The 20,243-nt window shown below is 47.1% G+C and overlaps 1 protein-coding gene across 1 annotated transcript; it reads right to left on the bottom strand.

Annotated features, from left to right (window-relative positions):
- Positions 1 to 12,560: 12,560 nt before the first annotated feature.
- Positions 12,561 to 15,473, bottom strand: LOC123086726 (putative receptor-like protein kinase At4g00960). Its single transcript, XM_044508501.1, has 7 exons — positions 15,221 to 15,473; positions 14,868 to 15,028; positions 14,514 to 14,775; positions 14,107 to 14,329; positions 13,862 to 14,012; positions 13,562 to 13,753; positions 12,561 to 12,815 (listed from the first exon to the last, which is right to left on the bottom strand). Exons 2-7 carry the CDS (start codon positions 15,024 to 15,026, stop codon positions 12,789 to 12,791), a joined length of 1,014 nt encoding a protein of 337 aa, XP_044364436.1. The 5' UTR covers positions 15,027 to 15,028; positions 15,221 to 15,473; the 3' UTR covers positions 12,561 to 12,788.
- Positions 15,474 to 20,243: the final 4,770 nt, after the last annotated feature.

Genomic DNA, 20,243 nt, shown 5'->3' with positions numbered 1-20,243 from the left:
GGTTTAACACCAGTCTAATGGTAGAGGGAGCGTGCATGCTTGATCATATCAACATTGGAAACACTTCCAACACATATCGTCAGCTCACCTTTAGCTAGTCTCCGTTTATTCCGTAGCTTTTATTTCGAGTTACTAACACTTAGCAACCGAACCGGTATCTAATACCCTGGTGCTACTAGGAGTACTAGTAAAGTACACATCAACACAATGTATATCCAATATACTTCTATCGACCTTGCCAGCCTTCTAATCTACCATGTATCTAGGGTAATTCTGCTCCAGTGGTTGTTCCCCTTATTATAGAAGCACTTAGTCTCGGGTTTGGGTTCAACCTTGTGTTTCTTCACTAGAGCAGCAGCTGAATTTCCGTTTCATGAAGTATCCCTTCGTGCCCTTGCCCTTCCTGAAACTAGTGGTTTCACCAACCATCAACAATTGATGCTCCTTCTTGATTTCTACTTTTGCGGTGTCAAACATCGCAAATATTTCAAGGATCATCATATATGTCCCAGATACATTATAGTTCATCACGAAGCTCAAGCAGCTTGGTGGTAATGACTTCGGAGAACCATCACTATTTCATCTGGAAGATCAACTCCCACTCGATTCAAGCAATTGTTGTACTCAGACAATCTGAGCACAAGCTCAACAATTGAGCTTTTCTCCCTTAGTTTGCAGGCTAAGAAAATCGTCGGAGGTCTTATACCTCTTGACGTGGGCACGAGCCTGAAATCCCAATTTTAGTCCTTGGAACATCTCATATGTTCTGCGATGTTTCAAAAACGTCTTTGGTGCCTCAATTCTAAACCATTTAGCATTACGCACTGAACTATCATGTAGTCATCAAAATGTGTATGTCAGATGTTCGCAACATCCACAGACGACGTTCGAGGTTCAGCACACTAAGCGGTGCATTAAGGACATAAGCCTTCTATGAAGCAATGAGGACAATCCTCAATTTACGGACCTAGTCCGCATAATTGCTACTATCAACTTTCAACTAATTTTTCTCTAGGAACATATCTAAACAATAGAACTGAAGCGCGAGCTACGACATAATTTGCGAAGACCTTTTGACTATGTTCAAGATAATTAAGTTCATCTCATGAACTCCCACTCAGATAGACATCCCTCTAGTCATCTAAGTGATTACCTGATCCGAGTCAACTAGGCCGTGTCCGATCATCACGTGAGAAGGACTAGTCAACATCGGTGAACATCTTCATGTTGATCGTATCTACCATACGACTCATGCTCGACCTTTCGGTCTTCTGTGTTCCGAGGCCATGTCTATACACATGCTAGGCTCGTCAAGTCAACCTAAGTGTTTGCATGTGTAAATCTGTCTTACACCCGTTGTATGTGAACGTTTGGATCAAACACCCGATCATCACGGGGTGCATTGAAACAACGAACTATCGCAACGGTGCACAGTTAGGGGGAACACTTTCTTGAAATTTTAATGAGGGATCATCTTATTTACTACCATCGTTCTAAGCAAATAAGAAGTATAAACATGATAAACATCACATGCAATCAAATAATAGTGACATGATATGGCCAATATCATATAGCTCCTTTGATCTCCATCTTGGGGCTCCATGATCATCTTGTCACCGGCATGACACCATGATCTCCATCATCATGATCTCCATCATCGTGTCTCCATGAAGTTGTTACGTCATCTATTACTTCTACTACTACAGCTAACGGTTAGCAATAAAGTAAAGTAATCACATGACGTTTATGTTGACACGCAGGTCATAAATAAATTAAGACAACTCCTATGGCTCCTGCCGGTTGTCATACTCATCGACATGCAAGTCGTGATTCCTATTACAAGAACATGATCAATCTCATACATCACATATATCATTCATCACATCCTTTTGGCCATATCACATCACATAGCATACCCTGCAAAAACAAGTTAGACGTCCTCTAATTGTTGTTTGCATGTTTTACGTGGCTGCTATGGGTTTCTAGCAAGAACGTTTCTTACCTACGCAAAGACCACAACGTGATATGCCAATTGCTATTTACCCTTCATAAGGACCCTTTTCATCGAATCCGATCCGACTAAAGTGGGAGAGACAGACACCCGCCAACCACCTTATGCAACTAGTGCATGTTTGTCGGTGGAACCGGTCTCACGTAAGTGTACGTGTAAGGTTGGTCCGGGCCGCTTCATCCCACGATGCCACCGAATCAATATTGGACTAGTAATGGTAAGCATATTGAACAAAATCAACGCCCACAACTAATTTGTGTTCTACTCGTGCATAGAAACTACGCATAGACCTAGCTCATGATGCCACTGTTGGGGAACGTAGCAATAATTCAAAATTTTCCTACGTGTCACCAAGATCTATCTATGGAGTCATCTAGCAATGAGGGAGGAGTGGATCTACATACCCTTGTAGATCGCGCACGGAAGCGTTCAAGAGAACGGGGTTGATATAGTCATACTCGTCGTGATCCAAATCACCGATGATCCTAGCGCCGAACGGACGGCACCTCCGCGTTCAACACACGTACGGAGCAGCAACGTCTCCTCCTTCTTGATCCAGAAAGGGGGGAGGAGAGGTTGATGGAGATCCAACAGCACAACGGCGTGGTGGTGGAAGTAGCGGGATTCCAACAGGGCTTCGCCAAGCGCTGCGGGAGGAGGGAGATGTGTCACGGGAGGGAGAGGGAGGCGCCAGGCCTTAGGTCTGGTTTCCCTCCCTTCCCCCCACTATATATAGGGCCAAGGGAGAGGGGGAGGGCGCAGCCTTGCCCCTTCCTCCAAGGAAGGGTGCGGCCAAGGGGGGGGAGGAGTCCATCCTCCCCAAGGCACCTCGGAGGTGCCTTCCCCTTTAGGACTCTCCCTTTTCCTCTACTCTTGGCGCATGGGCCTCTTGGGGCTGGTGCCCTTGGCCCATATAGGCCAAGGCGCACCCCCTACAGCCCATGTGGCCCCCCGGGGCAGGTGGCCCCACCCGGTGGACCCCCGGGACCCTTCTGGTGGTCCCGGTACAATACCGATGACCCCGAAACTTGTCCCGATGGCCGAAATAGCACTTCCTATATATAATTATTTACCTCCGGACCATTCCGGAACTCCTCGTGACGTCCGGGATCTCATCCGGGACTCCAAACAACTTTCGGGTTACCGCATACTAATATCTCTATAACCCTAGCGTCACCGAACCTTAAGTGTGTAGACCCTACGGGTTCGGGAGACATGCAGACATGACCGAGATGACTCTCCAGTCAATAAACAACAGCGGGATCTGGATACCCATGTTGGCTCCCACATGTTCCACGATGATCTCATCGGATGAACCACGATGTCAAGGACTTAATCAATCCCGTATACAATTTCCTTTGTCTATCGGTATGTTACTTGCCCGAGATTCGATCGTCGGTATCCCGATACCTTGTTCAATCTCGTTACCGGCAAGTCTCTTTACTCGTTGCGTAACACATCATCCCGTGATCAACTCCTTGATCACATTGTGCACATTATGATGATGTCCTATCGAGTGGGCCCAGAGATACCTCTTCGTTTACACGGAGTGACAAATCCCAGTCTCGATTCGTGCCAACCCAACAGACACTTTCGGAGATACCTGTAGTGTACCTTTATAGCCACCCAGTTACGTTGTGACGTTTGGCACACCCAAAGCACTCCTACGGTATCCGGGAGTTGCACAATCTCATGGTCTAAGGAAATGATACTTGACATTAGAAAAGCTTTAGCATACGAACTACATGATCTTGTGCTAGGCTTAGGATTGGGTCTTTGTCCATCACATAATTCTCCTGATGATGTGATCCCGTTATCAATGACATCCAATGTCCATGGTCAGGAAACCGTAACCATCTATTGATCAACGAGCTAGTCAACTAGAGGCTTACTAGGGACATGGTGTTGTCTATGTATCCACACATGTATCTGAGTTTCCTATCAATACAATTCTAGCATGGATAATAAACGATTATCATGAACAAGGAAATATAATAATAATCAATTTATTATTGCCTCTAGGGCATATTTCCAACACAGGGTGTGGGCCCCCTTATATTGATTCTTTCGCCAATATTTTTTATTAATTCCAAAAATGATCTCCGTGAATTTTCAGGTCATCCCGAGAACTTTTATTTCTGCACAAAAATAACACGATGGCAATTCTGCTGAAAACAGCATCAACCGGGTTAGTTCCATTCAAATCATGCAAGTTAGAGTCCAAAACAAGGCAAAAGAGTTTGGAAAAGTAGATACGACAGAGACGTACCAGAGAGAAATCATAAGAAAATACTTGCCCTCTCCTATTTAAGAGAAGACAAGAGATGATCTCTTAGCACAATATGTCTCATCATGTTTCTAGGAATAGCTAATTATTAAAGATAAGGCTAAGAGATGACCCATTGTAGACATGTTTTTTGTCATCTCTAAATTACATGTAAGACTTAAGATAAAACAATCTTATCAACCATTGTACATGCTCTTACACATCTTTTCACTAAAACAATAGGATAGATAGCGTAGTAGGCGGGGGTTGCTGGGACTAGCAGAAATGAACAAGGAGAATGACCAGTCAGGACAAATGTGGCTATCCCTCCTGCTCCAAAACTAGTTCGTCTGGATGCTGGGCAAGTTGGGTCTCCAACTCTTCCTTCAGTGTGTTGTCACATCAACCCTTCAGCAAGAGTACCTTGAGTTCAGTTAGGGCATGTTTGGTTGCCATCTCTCAACTAGGCTGCATTGCATGACATTGTGAGTTGGGTCTGGCTAAGTACAAACAACATTAAAACCAACATCTGCAACATGTTTTGTTGTCTACATCGACACTTCCTGCATTAGGGGGTATCTTTGCGCACGGTGTTTGGTTACCTGCATTTTTTGAACTCACACATAAGCACATTGTTTGGTTGCACATAGGGTATGAGAGCATCTCCAACAGGCGCCGGTCACGCCGCGCGCATATCGCCTGGTTTGGCGCGGCGCGCAGCGCTGGCTCCAGCAGTCGCGCTAAAATGTAGCGCACGCGACTCGCACAAACAACATATGCATTCGAAAACAAAAGCAAAAAAATCAAAAACAAACAAAAATAAATAGTTCAATTTCGTTTATTACAACTCAAACAAACAGTTTATCGTTCAATACAACAAATAGTGCGATTAAACACAACAAATAGTTCAACAATACAATAACGAATGCATAAATCATGATGCTCTTTGTCGTCCATTCCATGCCACCACTCCTCAATGAGATCCTTCTGAAGATCATTATGCGTTGCAGGACGTCGAATGGCATGATAGGAGGCAACAAAACGGGCCACCCTTTCAGCCCTCCATCGCACTCGCACGGGATATCCCAAGAGCTCATACTGAGAGTAGTCTACATCTTGGCCACGCTCATTCTCGATGATCATGTTGTGCATGATCACACAAGCGTGCATTATGTACCAAAGCATCTTTTGATCCCAAAATCTAGCCGGTCCTCTCACAATAGCAAATTGGGCTTGCAAAATCCCAAAAGCTCTCTCCACATCTTTTCTAGCCGCCGCCTGAGCATTGTGGAAATCAAGATTTTTCTTACCTTCTGGCTTTTTCAACGGCTTGACAAAGGTTTGACACTTTGGATAGATGCCATCCGCTAGATAATAGCCATAGTTGTATGTACGGCCATTTGCTATAAACTGCACTGGTGGCAACTCCCCATTTGCCATCTTACTCATCAGTGGTGACCGGTTGACAACATTGATGTCATTCAAAGATCCAGGCATTCCAAAGAATGCATGCCAAATCCAAGTCTCTTGATCGGCCACCGCTTCAAGGATTATAGTGGAACCCTTTTTTTGGCCGTGGAATTGCCCATGCCATGCCTTTGGACAATTATTCCAAGTCCAATGCATGCAATCTATTGAGCCAAGCATGCCAGGAAAACCACGAGCTTTGTTCATCGCTAAAAACCTTGCGACGTCTTCAGCATTGGGAGATCTCAAATACTCCTCGCCAAAGACTTGCACAATTCTAACTGCGAAGCGCTTGACACACATGATGGATTGGCTCTCACCCATAGCCAAGTGATCATCAACTAGATCAGCCGGTATACCGTATGCCAACATACGCAAAGCGGCTGTCACCTTCTGAAAGGTGTTATGCCCGAGCTCTCCTGTGGCATTCCTCCTTTGCTGAAAAAAGTGGTCATGGCTCGCTAGTTTCTCTGCAATGCGCCTAAACAACTCGGTGCTCATCCTACACCGGCGATGAAAATACGACTCGGGGTATGTGGGATTATCCACAAAATAATGCCTGATCAATCTATTGTGGTCATCGATCCTATCCCTCCAAAAATTTTGCCGACCCATAACCGAACCACCGTGCTTCGGTTTTTTATTAATATGCATAGCTAGGATCATTGCAAGATCCTCCTCCTCTTCCATATCAAGTTCTTCTTCAGAAGAATCATACGAGAACTCATCTACAATGTTGAATACTATGCTATAAATAAAAAACTACAATCAACATGCACGAAATTCATGGCTTTTGGGCAATACATACCTTCTAGGCGTTTTGTCGAACACCTTGCGGGCGCCGAGCGGCGCCGAGCGCGCGGGCGCTGTTCGTCGGCGGACCAGCACGCGCGCGGGGCGGCGGGCCTAGAGGGGGCCGGAGAAAGCGCGCGCGGGGCGGGGATAGGCCGAGGAAGCGCCGGAACGGTCGCCGGGTAGCGCGGTCGGCGGCGGCGGCGTGGCTGGATGAGGGGTGGGAGGTGCGAGCGAGCGCGCGAGAGTCCAGCGCGCGGGAGCGGGCGCAGCAAATAAGCGGCGCGCGATTGCATTTCGGCCCGCGCGCTGGACTACGTATGTCGCGCTCGGTTTTCGCACGCCCGCTGGAGCAACTATTCCGGTTGTGCGCGCTAAAAGGGGGGATTTTGCGGCATGGCGCTAGTTTGGCGCGCCTGTTGGAGATGCTCTCAGGTGTGCTAACATTGTACCCTATGTGGTGAGATTACCTTGCACGTTCATAGCTACCACACCAACACCACAACACTACAATGGCAATGAACTACACGATGATGATGAAGTTCTCCACCCCAAAGTGCAGTGCTGCCTTGCCAACTTCAACCTTGCATGCTTGCTTTCGCACAAACTTGGCGTAAGCATGTTCTGCCACCTGCCTAGTTTAAACCCTCTATGGCTACTGTCGTTGTACCCTAAAACTTGTTGGTTGCAAGGTTCCCATGAAGTATAAACCCCTGGTGCCCTCCCAACGAACACCACATACTACTTGTCCTAGCTGTGCACAAAGAGTAATAATTGAGGGAGCAAGCAAACAACAAGCAAAGGAGCAGACAAAACAACAAGCAATGGAGAAGTAGTAAGCATGCATGATAATATGGCGTAGAAAGTTCAACCTATCACTACTATGGTGTCATCCTACCACCACATCAAAAAGAGGGTGTCATCCTACCACCGCAAGTTCACGATCATCATGAGGGGTTAGTATATACCACCTCAACAAAATATACAGACCATCAAACAAGTTTCAAGCCCTAGCTACACAAAATATACGTCGTCATCGTCGTCGTCGTCGCCATCGCCATCACCATTGTCGTCCAGGATCATGCGCGCAGTAACCAACACCAAGCTCTAGTAGTAGTGCTTGCCTTGCCAGCTCCTAAGCCAGAGCACCCTGTGGGCGTCTGCCATGGCAACAAACCCAACACCCTGGACATTGTTGTCCAGCAGATGGCTCAGAGCTATCGTGAGAGCCTCATCGCTGAAGCCACCTTGCTCCATGACGACGTTGTATAGGTCAGGGTGGATGTAGAGGGACTTGCTCTCCCTAATGGCGATTGCCACCTCCTTCACAGCCTCAGTCATGCTAGTGAAGACACTGATCTCCTCCTCCATCATGCCACCCCTCTTCCTCTTCCTATTGACCATAGGGACATGCTCAAATGGCTTGTCAGGGCCATCAAGGACTGCCTCTATGTCCGGTGTGTCTGGGAACTCTAGCATGGGAGAACCGAGAGGCTCATGCAGCCCATGGCATGCTTGCCGTGCCAAAGGAGAAGATGTGTTGCATCTAGTTGTAGCCCTGGACGGATGTGTTGAGGAACTCGTCGTCTTTGGGGTGGTCCTAAGAAAGAAGCATAAGTGTTGTTAATTGCGAGCAGGCAATGGTTGTCAGTGTGAAAAATCAGGGGGTAGTGAGCTAACCACGACATGGCCGGTGTAGCGCTCTGCCTCTAGAACTATCAAGCAAGTGTTCTGATCCCATGAGGCATCGCTAAGGTTTCTAAGCTTGGACAGTTGGATCTATCAAGCTCTCCACCTCCTGGGGTGCTTGTACACCTGGATGGCGGCCACCTCCTAGCTGCAGAACTCGAACACCTACTTCACAACGGTGTTCAAGTGCACCTCCTTGAAGCCATTGTCAGTCCTAACCCCACTAGAGATGAGCTCACACATCTGTTCAGCACATACGTGGACATGAACGGCTGCCACTTCATGTTGTCCCCCCTACCATCCTTCTTTGCCTTTGCGGCTGACGTCAGTGCACTGGCAGCAGCAACAGTTGGCTCAACAAGCACAATTGGCACAAAAAGAGAACCACTAGCTGATACCTCAAAAACCTTTGAATCGGCAGGCATGTATTCATCGGGGGGGGGGGGGGGGCTGGGAGTCCTCGACATAGGACGCGGCGAACTGGCTGTCGGACAGGACAAGTGTCTGACTAAGATCTTGCGTCTACGTGGTTATGTCCTATAATCGTAGGACTCATTGACAGTAAGCATAGCACACACATTACTGGATGATCTATGAAAGGAGGAGCATACATCACAACTAGCTACGAATCCATTGTGTTCGTCACTATCATACTACTCTAGCATGCTACAAATCCACCACCAATAGCTACCACAACATCACAATCTACCATTTTCTCATAGATCAATGCACAAATCAACCCTACCACATGATTGCACACCAAACACCACGACCACATGCTCTCAGATCTAGCTACAATGAACAAAGAGAAGGTGGTGATTGAACTCATAGAGGCCATGGCTGCAGCTCAAGGGGGAAGCAGGAACGGGCGAAGAAGTTGAGGATAGGAGTCACCTACGTCGTGGACCGCCCATCGGTGAAGGAGCGTCACTTACTTGCTCATCGGTGCCGATGCGCATCGGCGGAAAAGCTCAAAAGGGGGAGAAGGATGGCGGGAGTTTGGGCAGTGAGAGGAGGGGGTAAATAGGGGCGGCCGAATTGGCGGGAGGTGAGCCGAAATGCTCCCTCCGATTTTTCGGAGACGCGCGTGAGCTCATGCCATCTCCATGGTATCACGAGCTCAGCACCGCATTCCCCTCCCCTACTTCGACCGAGCCTGGCTCTCTAGAAACTGCAGATTCGGGTGTCATAGTTGGGCCTAGCTAGGAGGTGCTTTAAACTTCGTGCGATGCAGGCCGAACAGTGCATGCAAGCAACCAAACAGGTCGGAATCTTCCCGCGCGGGCCTGGTTGGGCCTCATGTAGGCAACCAAACACACCCTTAGGTTATTTAGGCTAGAGAACTTCACTGAAGAACCATTGCAGCAATGAGCCTTGAGCAGCTCAAGACTTCTCAGTATGTTCGCCCCAAAAGTAACATCGAAGTTGGAGGAGTTGAAGGCAATCTTCAGGACCTTGACCTTCTGATAAAGTAGGCAACTCAAGTCCATTCTATTTCACACAAAAATGGATCTTACTATCTTCAACAACAAAACAATGCCAGGCACACCCTGCACAACGGGCTCCAGTCTCCCCTTCGGGGCTTCAAGGCCAATAGACCACACCAACTCCATCCTTGCGGTCGATCTGCCGGATATCTCCAACAACAAAGATAGGGAGGATGGATACGTTGCTCACCATGCATGGTTGTCCTCTACTTCCTCCTAGAGGCGATGAGCCTGATGGATCATGTCATCTTCGACCTCTTCGAGGAGGTCGCACGCCCGCCAAGCCGAAGATCTTTGAATCTGGATGTCTACAACAACAAGGAAGAGGGGAGGTAAGACACCGAACTCACCAAGCACGGTGTCCTCAACTTCCTCCTAGGATCAACAAGCCCGGCGGACTATGTCACCTCCAACACCTTTAGGGGGGTCGGCACAAGATCATTCTTCATTCAAAGGAATCCCTCAAGACCTTGCCGAGCAGTCTAAGACGACACATTGGGTTCGGCATTAACCCCTATGCAGCAGCTACTGACGGATCAGTACGCTGAGGGTGCCTAGGAGGCAGCACACCTAGCGAACCTAAGTATTTCCAAGGTCGGATTCATGCAGACGGACCACCACTGTCGCCAAAACAACAGGAGCACGCCTGGGTTCTCATTTTTGAATACAAAAGAATCCAACTCCACATGCATTCAGGGTCTACTTCCGTTGCAATACACTGGGGGTACCCGACCTCTGGGAAATATGGCTGCCAGGCCGGCCCCGGAGCCTGGTTATTGTTTGGGCCCCTCACCTCTAATGGTGGGCCTCCTCTAGAAGGATATATTATTACTTGTACCGTAAGACATGATTCATAGAAAACTTGGGCAACAAGCCATGTAACCCTACCCCTCATCTATCTATACAAGGGGAGGTAGGGACCTCCCAAGGAGGCACTGAACAGATCCAACACATGTACACCTCATATGAGGCCACATCAATAAAAAACATGCAGGATGTAGGGTATTGCTGAAGGAAATATGCCCTAGAGGCAATAATAAAGTTGTTATTTATATTTCCTTATATCATGATAAATGTTTATTATTCATGCTAGAATTGTATTAACCGGAAACTTAGTACATGTGTGAATACATAGACAAACTAAGTGTCACTAGTATGCCTCTACATTAACTAGCTCGTTAATCAAAGATGTTAAGTTTCCTAACCATAGACATGAGTTGTCATTTGATTAACGGGATCACATCATTAGAGAATGATGTGATTGACATGACCCATCCGTAAGCTTAGCACGATGATCGTTTAGTTTGTTGCAATTACTTTCTTCATAACTTATACATATTCCTATGACTATGAGATTATGCAACTCCTGAATACCGGAGGAACACTTAGTGTGCTATCAAACGTCACAACGTAACTGGGTGATTATAAAGATGCTCTACAGGTGTCTCCGATGGTGTTTGTTGAGTTGGCATAGATCGAGATTAGGATTTGTCACTCCGATTGTCGGAGAGGTATCTCTGGGCCCTCTCGGTAATGCACATCACTATAAGCCTTGCAAGCAGTGTGACTAATAAGTTAGTTACGAAATGATGCATTACGGAACGGGTAAAGTGACTTGCCGGTCACGAGATTGAACTAGGTGTGATGATACCGACGATCGAATCTCGGGCAAGTAACATACCTATGACAAAGGGAACAACATATGTTGTTATGCAGTTTGACCGATAAAGTTCTTCATAGAATATGTAGGAACCAATATGAGCATCCAGGTTCTGTTATTGGTTATTGACCGAATTGGGGAAGGGGTTAGCCCGCCTTTGCTTCTCTCCTTCTCCCTCTTCCTTCTTCTCCTACTCCAACAAGGGAAAGGGGGGAAACCTACTCCTACTAGGAGTAGGAATCCCCCTTGGGGCGCGCCATAGAGAGGGCCAACCCTCCCCTCCTCCACTCCTTTATATATGGGGGAGGGGGCACCCCATAGACACACAAGTTGGCAGTTGTCGTAGCCGTGTGCGGTGCCCCCCTCCACAGATTTCCACCTCGGTCATATCGTTGTAGTGCTTAGGCGAAGTCCTGCGTCGGTAACTTCATCATCACCCTCATCACGCCGTCGTGCTGATGAAACTCTCCCTCGGCCTCAACTGGATCAAGAGTACGAGGGACGTCACCGAGCTGAACATGTGCAGATCGCGGAGGTGTCGTGCGTTCGGTACTTGATTGGTTGGATCGCGAAGACGTTCGACTACATCAACCGCGTTACTTAACGCTTCCGCTTTCGGTCTATGAGGGTACGTGGACACACTCTCCTCTCTCGTTGATATACATCTCCTAGATAGATCTTGCGTGATCGTAGGAAAAATTTTAAAATACTGCGTTCCCCAACAATTACCTCACCATGAGGGCATGAACCTAGGTAAACCCTTGTCTCGCGTCTACCCCAATCTAATCCTCTATGCGCGCTCCACCCCATGAAGAACCATGTGCAGGGATCTGACGGTTTTCTGCACCGTCACTCCACATGGGAAGATGCTGCTCATAAATTTAGAACATACACCAATGATCGGCTACTAAATAGGATGGTTAGTGATGACGCAATATCATTGACTAGCCACCTATAACAGTCAGTCCGTGCTGCCATATTGTCAATTTGAGGTGGACGGTGCCCTTAGCACTGACCGGTCAAGACTAGCCTTGTCAGTGTTAAACTGCCTAGTTAGCTCTCAGAGACTCATACTGACGCCACTTTCAGAGCCTGTCTGTGATGAGCTTCATCTCTGACCAGTGGCCACAGATGGATCAATGATGAGGGATCGGTGGTACAATGAACAGAGACAATAACATTGCATCATGAAATTTCAAATTCTTATTTCAAACTGCACTGAACAGAAGCAACAACACTACATTTGGAGTATAAATTTTTTGATACAAGAGATACTGGATTAGCAATTACCATAATAAATTTAACAAGTTCCACGATGACATGCAACATTATTTCCGCAATAAATTCATTCTAGTAATAACAGAGCAAGCTCTTTCTTTCCATGTTGCCCTTCTTTCGTCAATAGAAGATCCCAGTTTATGATCGCATGGAAGTAGTGGAGAACTGAAATTTTGTAGAGTATATGTAAGCAACACCAGCTTAAATACAACATAAGTTAAATGCAATTATGTAAACAGGGTAAACACATAATAACAATGAAAATCTACACTATAAGTAAACTATGGATAGTCGGCAAAAACCAAAGGAAACCAAGTATGCAAATTTGATTATGTTCCTTCCTTTTAGAAAAGGATGGGGTCGCAGTATCTTAGTCCAAGCATTTTGGGGCTGCAAATGAGAGAAAAAATCAATTCTTTTGAAAGCCTTATGCAACTTAACTAGCCATACCAGGCAAATAGTTTGAATGCAATCAGGTAACTTCACAAACAAAAACTATGCAGCATATTAAGATTTTGACTGTCCGGTTATTTGTGCTGTGGTGAATGTATTTTACTATCCATCGTGAGAAACTAGCCGCAAAATTTGAATAAAATTGGCAGGCTAGTTACACAAACGAGTTTTTAAGATCCACCTCGATCCCAGCCATAGTCTAATTTGATCAATCAATATGGATTTTGGAGGGTACATCATAACTACACAGATTTCAAAATATGCAGATGTACTTTTGTGGAATTTTGCCACTTGAAACATTAGTGTATAGGCAGCAAGCGAACAATTTAAGCGGTGGGTTTCTCAGAAGCGGCCAGAGTAGACTACTGAAAGATATTAGAAATTCCTCTCTTCACTTGCATGAAACAAAGTGATCTCAAAACGGAGCCTCTGATCTAGTCCATATTTAATTTTCATACCTGGTTTGCCCTTTTGCTTGCACAGCGGCCATCGAGCCTCTGAACAATGCTTTCGATTGAGGGTCTGCTCTTCCGATCAATGCGCACACAATCTAGACCAATTTCAATGCATACTTTTACTTCCTGGAGGCCATTTGCATTTAATTTTGAGTATCTGGATGCTATGTGTCCTTCTGTCCAATTTTGACGTACCTATGTAAAGAATTTCGAACAGTTATCCTAGGTGACAACATAAAGTTAAACTCTAACATAAGCTTCTTGATTTCAACAATTAAATCAGCATGTAGTATTCTTTCTTACTCTTTCGATAAACTCCCTTGCTGAAGGTTCGTTCTGTTTGGGGTTATTCTTCTCGCCGGTGGTAGTCTCGATGATTAATAGGCCTAAACTATATATGTCTGACTGAGCGGAGATTTCACCTCTGTATAGGTATTCTGGGGCTATGTATCCGCTGCATATAATTAGCAGTGATAATTTAATACGCATTGCTAGAAAGTGAAGATGCAATTTACAACAAAATATTAGAACAGTTCTGGTCAGCTTACTATGATCCCACAACATTCTGTGTGTTTGCACGTGTTTGTTCTTGACCAAAGAGCCTGGAAAGTCCAAAATCCGCAATTTTCAGTATCATGTTATTGTCCAACAGTATATTTTGAGGCTTCAAATCCATATGGGTAATAGGAATCCTATGAAGAAAGAGTAAACCATCGCAGATCCCCTTAATTATTTTGAAGCGCGCATCCCAAGCCATGTTAATGGGTTTGTCTGAAGTTAAAGATTAAGTTATTTCAGTAGCTAAGATAGTAGTTCAAGGAATAGAACATGAGAAGGTAATCCGTGCTCCAAACATTGTAAAATAACTAAATATTACTCCGTCCGTATCAAAATATAAGACATTTTTGTACTTAGGGAGTAGATGAAACTAAAATAGAAATTTATCATCACATACCAAAAAGGTTCTTCTGAAGGCTTCCCATAGGTAAATATTCGTAGCAGAGTAGGCTTTCATAAACATCTGCAACAATATATCTTCCATTGTTTTGAACAACTTTCTTTTGTCCTTCATGGCAGTACCCAACCAACTTTACCACATTCTTATGGTGGAGAGCCATGATATTCTGGACCTCATTGGTAAACGCTTTGTCGCGTGCAACCGGTGCACTCTCTGCAAGCTTCTTCATGGCAATCCTTTGGCTATCTGGCATAACTCCCTGTTCAACCTCAAAGATACTTTTTCAGCAATCATTGTCATTTTCGTCAACAAATTCCGAAAATGCGAAAAGTTGTCGAGGCATGAACATACCGTATAAACCGTTCCAAATGCACCCGTACCAAGAATGCGATGGTCTGAGAACTGATCTGTGATAGTCCTCAAGAAGTCCAACGGCAGTTCCTTGGGTAATGTGCTTAGAACAGTCTGATTGTTCTCCTCCGTATTGGCTCCTCCAGCGTAAGTGGCCATTTCTGATGGTATGAGAAGTGATAGATGTGAGCTGCTGCAAGCCATGGATTTATTGAAACAATGGAAATAAAATCTACCCTTTTTAAGAAAGGAAAAAACATGTAAGCCATAACATCTTGTTTTAACTGAGCTATAAGCATGGTTGTGCTACAATCATCTGAAAAACAACAAGGTTCTTAATAGACAGCACTGACCTGGAGAAGATCCAACACTTAGGTATGCTGCTATAGATGCTGGGAAGGGGACAGCGAAATGGGGGTGAGAGGCTTGTGAGATGAATGGTTTCTGCTGGCCGAAGGTGCTTATAAATCCATCGCAAAAAAGAAAAGTTGCTTATAAATGAACCCAACGAGATCTGGATTGAGTTGACTTGACTTGACTCTCCCTCGAGTATTTCTCCTTCTTTGAAAAGAAAACGGGGGATCTGTAGCGCGTGAGGACCTCCACCGTGAGTCTGCCTCTGGGGTGGACGTCGGCGTGTCCGTGTACACTGCGAGGTAGGATCCAAAACACTGCGAGGTAGTGTCCGTGTACAAAGCGCGTCTCCAGTAGTCGCGTTGCTTTTGGAAAAACGAGAGAGGCTAATGCTAGAGGGTAAGAGCATCTAGCAGACCCCGTATATATCCGTGAGACCGTGACCCGTAAAATAACCGTTAAAATATGGGTCGGCGTGGAAAATTCTGCCCGAGCAGACTCCTCAAACGCGACCGATCCGTAGAAGATTTTGCGGGGTGCGGCAAAAGTTCGACCTCAACCTCTAGATTCACAGGATGGGAGGCCGACCGAGCTCGCCCCCTATCAGCAGCGAGATTTGGCGGGAGAGAACTTTCCGCACGGCCGTTCCCGCTTCCCCCCCTCCTCGGCCGCCATTGCCCCGCCACCGCGCGCTCCGTTTCGTCTTCCCCGCCATGGAAGCCTTCCAGCCGTCCCCCGACACCATGGAGGAAGCGGCAGGGCAACGTCGTCGTTCAGTGCGGCAATCCGGCTGGCCCCGCCGAAAAGGCACGCGCACTGGGCGCCTCCGCTGCTGCGCGATCTGCCCGGCCGCCGGCGGAGAAGGTGAGCAAGGTTTCGGGCGTGAAGCGGAAGAAGGTTCCAACGAAAAGGCCGGCGCCTTCGTCCACTCCCCCCGCCCTGGCGACATGTTCCCCGACGATGCCGTTCAACGGAGCTGCTTCTACCATAGGCGAGGTGTTCGATGAAATGGCCGGAAGGTATGCATCTTTGATCTTTTGTCTTGCTTTTCTTTTCGCCATTGTGGTTTTCGTGACTTAATGTTACTCAATGTAGCGGCGGTTCGAACAATGCCACTGCCGAGTTCGTGAACTTGTTGGACACCAACGCCGTCGACATCGATCAAGCCCCGTTCGCTGCTTTTGATTACAATGAAATGGAGGGTGGTGTGGATGATCACTGTGGTGAGGAAGAAGTGGAGGAGGTAGATGAGGGTGCTTTTGAGCAAGCGCAAGTAAGAAAAAGCGTGAGATGAAGAACTACACGCTCTTGGAATATCAAATCTTGATCAAGGCTTGGAGTGCGGTGTCTCTTGATGCTTGCAGGGGTACGTCTCAAACCTCGAAGAGATATTGGCAAAGAATCCGAGATCAATACTTCGGCATGATGGCCAAGTATCACAATAAGACATCACAGACCTTTCGGTCAATTCAAGGTCGTTGACACGTGATCAAGCCGATTTGTAGTCGTTGGACAGCTTGCTTGGAACAAGTTCGCAATGCACCTCCAAGTGGAACCGTGGAATCCGACTATGTGAGTTAATTTACACGTCCCAAGTTGTGCATTTCATTTGCATCATATGAAGTGATTGCATCATTTGACCTTATTTTAAATGCGTAGGACAAAATTGCCCAACAAAGATACAAAGACATGGAAGCTTCCGAAAGCTAATTTTTTAAACTTGAGCATTGTTGGGATATGCTCAAATAGTGCGAGAAGTGGAAGTTGATTGACAAAGAATCCCCACCGAAGAGAGGGTCACTTGTAAACATGGATGAAGATGAAGATAATGATGGCCCAAGAAACTTGAACAAGCCCGATGGTGACAAGAAGACAAAGGAGAAGATCAAGAGGGAACACAAGACATCGAGCTTGCGGGACAAAATTGTTGTCAAATTTATCGAAATTGCTGTCAAATTCGCTCAATTTGGGGGTTTCAGTTTGCGGGTCCAAGCGGCGGCACCCGAACAGACCCCGTGCAGCCGACCCGTAAAAGAGCATCTACTACGAATATCCTTTTTTCAGGGTCCATTTGCGGGGTCTGACTCTGCCCTCGCCCGTGTCGGCCCGCAAAGTCGTTTTTCTGCGAACTGCAAACGCGTTTTGCGGGTTGGCATTATATGGGGTCTGCTAGAGATGCTCTAAGAGAATCTCCGGCCGTTTGCCCCCGATAATACTACACGCACGAAGAGAAACAACGGACTCTTACGAACTCCCCTTGCGTGCCCTCCACTAATTGCCCCCCCTGATTTCAGTGGTGGACCCACCTCATTAACCCAAATCTCAGCCAATCACTTTTGACCACTCCGTTAAACCCCTCGTAAACAGCTGGTGAGTCTAGCATCTCTCGTTCACCCTCCAGGGGGCTTGAAATATCGCCGCCTGGGGGCTAACCGGTGCTAAAATCGGCGTGGGGCGATCGGGTTTCCAGCCGCTGCCCCAGGCACCGATTTCGGCCCACTTTTGACGCAAATTTGCCCACTTTTTAGCCGGCTTTCGGTGCAAATTGGCCCGCTATCGGCACAAATTGACCAATTTCGGCCCATATTCGCTGTGCTTTGGCGTAAATTCAACAGGAGCTATTTTATATCACATAGTTCATCACAGAAAATCAATAGAAATCAAATAGTTCAATACAAATTATATAGTTCAACAAATAAAAAACTCATATTTAATCACACGTCGAGCTAGGCGTTGCCCTTTAGCCTCCATAGGTGCTCACCAGATCTTGTTGTAGTTGTTGATTCACCAGTGAGCCTCGGATCTCCTGATGCATATTGAGGAAGGCCGTCCAGTTTGTCGGTAGGTGGTGATCAACTTGGGCAAGAGGACCCTGCCTGTAATATGGTTCAGTGTCAAACACTGACTCTTTCTGCTTGCTCTCAATGATCATGTTGTGCAAGATGACACAACAAGTCATGATCTCGCACATTTGATCTTTTGACCAGGTCTGAGCGGGGTACCGGACAACAGTAAATCGAGATTGAAGCACACCAAATGTGCTCGACATCCTTCCTGCAAGCCCCCTAAACCTTCGCAAAGTGGGAGTTCTTACCTTCTAGCACAGGGTTTGAGATAGTATTCACAAATGTGGACCATCTCTGATAGATGCCATCTCCTAGGTAGTATCCCTTATTGTAGTGCCGCCCATTGACCTCGAAGTTCATAGGAGGAGAAAGACCTTCAACAAACTTGGCAAAGACAGGGGAGCACTGCAGTACGTTGATGTCATTGTGAGTTCCTGGCATACCAAAGAAGGAGTGCCAAATCCAGAGGTCGTGTGTGGCCACTGCCTCAAGTACCACACTACAACCGCCTTTGGCGCCTTTCTACATCCCCTGCCAAGCAAATGGACAGTTTTTCCATTTCCAATGCATGCAGTCGATGCTTCCAAGCATCCTAGGAAATCCTCTTACCGCATTCTGTGCTAGGATTCGAGCCGTGTCTTCAGCATTGGGTGATCGCAAGTATTGCGGTTCAAACACTGCCACCACTGTCCTGCAGAACTTGTAGAAACACTCAATGGTCGTAGACTCAGCCATGCGCCCATAGTCTTCCAGTGAATCACCAGGAGCTCCATATGCAAGCATCCTCATAGCTGTCGTGCACTTCTGGAGTGAGGTGAATCCAAGTGTGCCGGTGCAATCCTTCTCGCCCTTGAAGTAGCTGTCGAACTCCCGGATGTAATTCACAATCCTGAGGAACAGCTTTCGGCTCATCCAATAACAACACCGAAATACTTTGTCACCGTGCAGTGGAGCGTCGGCGAAGTAGTCGGGGTAGAGCAAGCAGTAGCCTTCCAGTCGATGCCTCTGCTTTGCCTTCAGCCGGCCCGGCGCCGAGCCACCTCGCCGCGGCTTTGCATTGCTCGCGAGAAGGCTGGCCAGGCGGCGACGACCATGAGATGCTCTTCGTCTTGGGCGTCGGCATCGGCTTCCTCCTCCAGCAGCGCTGCGAGCGCCTCCTCGGCGTCCGAGTCCATCGCCAAGCTAGGCGTTTCACGGGCGACCGTGGTAGGCGTGCAGCGCCGGTATCCCGCCCTGCGCGGCCGGAGCGCAAGAAAGCTCGCCCAGGAACGGGATGTATGCCGCGGCGAGGCTCTCTCTCTTTTCCGGCGAGGGAATGGCCTACCTAGCGATGTGTTTTTGCCTGACAATGGTGGCCCAGACGCGGTTTTCCCTTCCGCCGGAGCACCCAAGCCCCCCCCCCCCCAGTGCGCTGGGTTGGGCCTGGGATCGCCGGGCACAAAAACGGACCGAGCCGGCGGATTTCAGCATCTTGGGGGCGCAATTGTTGGGGGGGGGGGGGGTTCGGCGCCGGCGTGAAAAAGATCGTCCTGGAGGGCCTGTCGGGGACGCAGCTGGAGATGCTCTAATAAGCCAGCCCTCATCCGGTGCATAAGAAATACGAGAAAAGAAAATTCATTGGAAGAACAAAATCAAGGCGCCAGAAGAAGAAAAACTGCTGTTTGTGCCGCCCTCGGCTCAGACCAGCCCACTCGGAAACCCCAAAGGCTCCGATGTGGTCTCGCCGGCATGAGCCAACAACGAGGGAGCACACACAGATTGTTGTTTGGGGACATAGGACCCAGCGAAGAAGAACAAGATCTGAGATCTGTCTCCTCTCCCACTTGGTCCATCGGGGCGATTCCAGGATTTCCGCCGATCCTGTCCTCCCCCGTCAACATCTCCAGTTACATCCTTTATTACTACTAGAAGGTAAATGAGGCATGTTTCTTTTTGCTTCTCTTCACGATCTAAAGCAAAAAAAAAAAAAAAAAAAAAAAAAAAAAACAAACAAACAAACTGAAATTACTAAACCTCTATTAGTCAGACCACTGGATGTCTGAATTTTATCCGAATCAGTCGGTTTCTCTTTTCTTCTCAATAAACAAAACATCAACTAAAATAAATACAAGGACCAAACAAATATTATGTACAACCGTATTACTCTTTTTTTCGGAACGCGCATGAGAATTGTGCG

This window comes from Triticum aestivum, chromosome 4A (genome assembly GCF_018294505.1).
Source record: "Triticum aestivum cultivar Chinese Spring chromosome 4A, IWGSC CS RefSeq v2.1, whole genome shotgun sequence".
In the NCBI taxonomy this organism is placed as follows: Eukaryota; Viridiplantae; Streptophyta; class Magnoliopsida; order Poales; family Poaceae; genus Triticum; species Triticum aestivum.
Note: the sequence above shows the minus strand (reverse complement) of the source record. Positions and strands in the feature narration are given on the sequence as shown.